This window comes from Rhagoletis pomonella, unplaced genomic scaffold, assembly GCF_013731165.1.
Source record: "Rhagoletis pomonella isolate Grant_MI unplaced genomic scaffold, Rhpom_1.0 Rhpom_scaffold_03704, whole genome shotgun sequence".
NCBI classification, from domain to species: Eukaryota; Metazoa; Arthropoda; class Insecta; order Diptera; family Tephritidae; genus Rhagoletis; species Rhagoletis pomonella.
Genome location: NW_023462256.1, coordinates 5,508 through 10,475, shown reverse-complemented (window position 1 = coordinate 10,475; position 4,968 = coordinate 5,508). Strand labels below are relative to the sequence as shown.

Sequence of the window (4,968 nt, the reverse complement as noted above, 5' to 3'; positions counted from 1 at the left end):
AAAATATTTTATTAAGATAAACAAATTATTCCGTTCAAAAATGATGCGCATATACTTTTCCAACCGTGTTCCAGACACATTGGCTTTTTGCATTTTTGCAGACGCTGCATGATTTTAGCGTTTTATTTCCTGTACATAGAATAACCATAAATGTCCAGTTACTCGCTTTCCCGAGCCTTTTGATCCCCGCTCACCAAGCAGTGGCTAAAATGACTATTCTGCGTCCGGTCCTTGCAGCTCACGACTTCCAGTGTTTAGACGAAGTATCATTTGGTTAGCAATTGAACACCCATTCAGAAGCGAACTAATCTGAGAAGTCACACCCCCAGTAATGGGTTGTGCGGCGGGCTTCCAACCTAGCTTCGGATGAGAGCCACTTTTATTCTACGAGTGAGAACCCATCGCCGAATACTGTCGCTCACCCTAGTCGACGACCGTCTCGCTACCATCCAGATGAGAGCGAGAAAACTGATCTTTCACGACGGAATGTCTGATAACAGACCGAGATTGATTAACTTCGCTAAAGCCCGAAAATGATAGCTTGGAGTGCTAAGTTTCAGCATAAACAGCTCCCTCAAGCCACGTGGCTGTCTCGGATATGTTGTGATACGAAAGGCAAGTGTCCAATGTTTTAGATGTACGCACATTCCGAACGCCCAACCTAGACTCTGAACACTTTATTGTAGCAGAAAGAATACGCACAACCCATTTTGCAGAAAACACTTCCGCGTCAGACATTTCGACATCCCTTATAATGGACCCCTGCTCTTCCCCGTCATCAGATAAAGGATCTTCTCCATCGTCTACAGTGGTGTGAAAATAGACGGAATGTAAGCCTCGTCTTCTGCAGTACTCAATCTGTAAACGAAAAGGCAGTAACAATCTTTATTTGCTAAAATATTTTTCATTATATTATGTTCTGTTGTGTAACAGGGCTGCATGATGAAACGATCTCCAACCGCATGCAACAAGCCCTGCGCATTACGCAAAGATGGTGTGACACCAAAGGATTATCCATTAATCCTACTAAATCTATTCTGGTTCCGTTTACCCGGAGGAAAAAGTTATCCATGACAGAATTGACTCTGGGCGGCACTAGAATAGGGCTCTCAAATGAAGGAAAATACCTGGGGGTGTGGCTAGATAAGACACTCACCTGGAATGTACATTTGGATGCAACCGTAAACAAGGCAATGAGAGCCTTCTTCGCATGCAAGCGACTTTACGGGAAGACATGGGGACTCTCCCCCAAAATGACTTACTGGTCATTCAACACAGTTGTGAAGCCGATAGTCACCTATGCATCCTTGGCATGGTGGACAAAAGCGACACAAAGAACTTCTAGCGCAAAACTAAGCAAACTACACCGAATGGTGTGTATTGGTATAACAGGGGCTATGCGGACCTGTCCTGCTGATGCACTTAGTGCTCTTGTAGGCATACCGCCCTTCCCAATTCTAATAGAGAGGGAGGCCAGTCTCTCGGCACTGAGAATCCTAAACACTTCCGAGTTAAAAACCGGAAACATGACAGGTCATATGAAGGTCCTTATGAAATTCACAAATGACCCCATAATGCATATGAGGGACTCAGTAGCTCCGATACTAGTAATTTCTAGGAATTTCAAGGTCTCTATTGCGGACCGAGCATCCTGGAGCACAGGAAACCCCTACACCAAACCCGGAGCTGAAGTTTGGTACACTGACGGATCAAAACTTGAAGATGGAAAAACTGGAGCTGGTATATTTGGGCCGAATTTTAAAAGATCGATACCAATGGGCAGCTACCCCACCATTTTCCAAGCAGAGATTCATGCGATCGATATCTGTGGCAGAGAATGCCTCAGAAGAGGCACATCCTCTAAAAACATCTGCATTATGTCGGACAGTCAGACTGCCTTGCTAGCACTGAGGTCCCACATAATAACATCCAAACTAGTGTACGACTGCCTCAACACCCTAAACGGTCTTGGAAGCAAGAACACAGTATTACTGGGCTGGGTGCCGGGGCACGAGGGCCATGACGGCAATGAACAGGCGGACCGCCTAGCAAAACACGGAGCTACCACACTATTCCATGGCCCGGAACCCTTCTGCGGGCTCACCAAAGCCCACTTAAGGGAGGTCATAAACAAGTGGGTCGACAAAAAATTCGAAAGGCACTGGAATGAATGTCCGGGGCAAAGACAAGCTAAGCGGTTCATCTGTCCATCACAAGAAGCTTCAAAAAAGCTCATAAATCTAGGCAGGGAGGACCTTCGAACTCTCACTGGGTACTACACGGGACATTGTTCCCTGCGTTATCACCTCAGTAAAATGAATCTTTCAGACACGAGCGTCTGTCGCTTCTGTGAGATGGACGAAGAAACGCCAGAATACATCCTTTGTGAATGTGTTGCTCTCGCTAGACGCAGACTCGCTCACCTAGGTGGTACAACACTTAATCCATTCGAAATATGGAACAAAAAGCCCACCGAAGTGCCAGCTTATATTAAAAGCCTTCATATATAGGGTAAAAGGCCACGTACAATAGACCACCTTAGAGGTCGCAGTGCTCAAGGCTCATAATAATAATAATAATAATGTTCTGTTACCTTTCACTTTATTAATACTGTTCATTGGCTAGTGCTCAAATAGCATTGATTTGAACCCTTAGCAATTGCTCTTATGCCTCTAAAATTTTAAAAACTAAAATTTTCATCACGGAAAAAATATATGAAAAAGTTTAAAATTGTCAGTAAAAAAAATAAAAATTATCACAGATACATGGTAGAGGAGATCTCTCTCCTACTTTGCTTCCACCAGCGGTTAACGCGTTGAATACTTCCAGGCCTGGAGCATTTGTGTACATTCGTACAACATGTCTAAGTCAGAGGAGCGGTGTGTTTGAATTCATCACATACATTTTGGTAAAGTTAATCAGGGCATCAATCACGGAATCCACGTAGAAAATCTCCAAATTCGAATGCCCGCTACGAATATGAAACAATTGGTATCACTTAATCCGAGTGAACTCGAAAATATCGTTGCCAGCTTCGAATGCTGATTCGAAATCAGTTATTGCAAAGAAAACAATATACCATTTGTGTATGCCATTTTGCTCACGCAATGGCCGAGTGAGCAAGGCACTAGACTGCCAATTGAGAGAATTAGATTTCTCAATTGTTTATACTTAGCTTAGCTCTTATAAACAACGCCCACCAGCAATCTTACATTGAAAGACAGGCGCATAAAATTTAATATAGAATCCTTAAAGTTTTAAGTACTTTAATTCACTCCAACTGTTTTCTCATCAACTAATATTTTCAATTTTATATAAGTTTTCTTTTTTGCTAAATCAACCACAGACCCCACAAAACATGCTACCCAATTAAGATAAAGAGCACGTGCGTTCTTAGTACAACAGCTAAACAAAAAAAAAATATTTATTAAAAAGAAAAAATCTGCCAAAAACGAACATAAGTTTAAAGAAAGCGTGCAGTAAATAAAGCAACAAAGGGATAACAGCGCCAAATGTAGGACAGCAGCAGAAGTAGCTGCAAATTCAGTGCTGGCGCCCAACCATTGCGGCTGTTGATGCCACTGGCGGTTTTGTGCGCGAACATTTTCCATAAAATAAGTTGTTATTTTTGTTGCTTTGAAAAATGCTGGTATTCATTAAATAACTTTCTTCGGTCAACTTAAAAAAAAAAAATTAGGCAGCTCTTTTGGCATAAAGGCTTTTTCCATAACTGAAAATTTCAGCGGTTTTAATTTTGTAGCCCAAATTGTGTGTGAGAGCAAATAAATAACGGGAAAAGTGAACGGTAGCTGTGCTGACTGTTATAATAAAATGAGTAAAGAATTGCAAAGCTGTCAAAAAAAAATATTAAAAATGCCGCAGAGCTAATGTTGAATGATGGCCAAAAAAGCTGAACATTTTTCTTTAACGGTTGTGTATTTTTTTTTTAAGAACTTGAGAAAATTTATGTACATATTTATATGTATTAGTTGCCTGCTTTGCTCCACACCGAAATAATATTTGTTTTGTGTTAAAATAATATAAAACAGTTCAGAGCTATGTTAATATGTATTTGATCTATGAAAAACACCCAGCTAAAAACTGGTGAAAGCCATCACTTCACCCTAAAAAATTTATGAGCAGCAAATATTTATGTGAGCAATAGTAACTCATCGGGGTTATTGGCTTATCACTTTGACCTAAATCTTAGTGTAAATAAGAGATTTAATATTTGAAAGCATGAAGGGCCTGGTAGAAAATTCTTCTCCTACCTGGTAAGGTAATGCGAAGGGCAACTTTAAAATATTCGAAGCTTGTACGTATATACATAGGTACATATGTATGTATAAGCATATGTGTGTATTTATGTACAATAGAAAATATTTTCCCATATCGCAATTACACTTTTATTAATTACATAATTAACACTTGCGTGTCTACTTTGAATTGGATATGCGAATTAACTTTGCTACTGTTTGTCGTAAGATTAAAAACGTGTATGTATGTACATCCACTAAAATTTGTTATGAGAATCACCTCACAGTATAAATGTTATGAAATTCTGTTTATTAGTTATATTTTCCAGACATTCACTAAAAGATATACGTTTTTCTATGGAGGCATCTGGCGAAAATCTCCCAAATTCAGATGTTTTTTTTTTCCAGACAAGGGCAATAACTTTGCGGAATTATTTCAACAAACACAAATAATAATATTTTGGGGCTTACAATTTTGCTAAGTGATTCGCCAAGCTTCTCATCCAATTTGTGGTCTTCGCCTTGAAGTTCTTACACAAATGGAGAGATCTAAAGTTATACGCCGCCTCCGAACCACAAATATTTTTTATGAGATGCTTTTTCATGGCAGGTTTGTCATTGCCTGCTGAGAGGCGACCGCTGTAAGCAAAAAAAAAAACGTTTTCTAATCTAGATGTTGCTCGGACCTGGGATCGTGCCTCTAACCTCCCAA

The 4,968-nt window shown here is 40.2% G+C and overlaps 1 protein-coding gene across 1 annotated transcript; it reads left to right on the top strand.

Annotated features, from left to right (window-relative positions):
- Positions 1–1,253: 1,253 nt before the first annotated feature.
- LOC118754319 lies at positions 1,254–2,510 on the top strand. Its single transcript, XM_036489194.1, has one exon. It carries the CDS (start codon positions 1,254–1,256, stop codon positions 2,508–2,510), a length of 1,257 nt encoding a protein of 418 aa, XP_036345087.1.
- Positions 2,511–4,968: the final 2,458 nt, after the last annotated feature.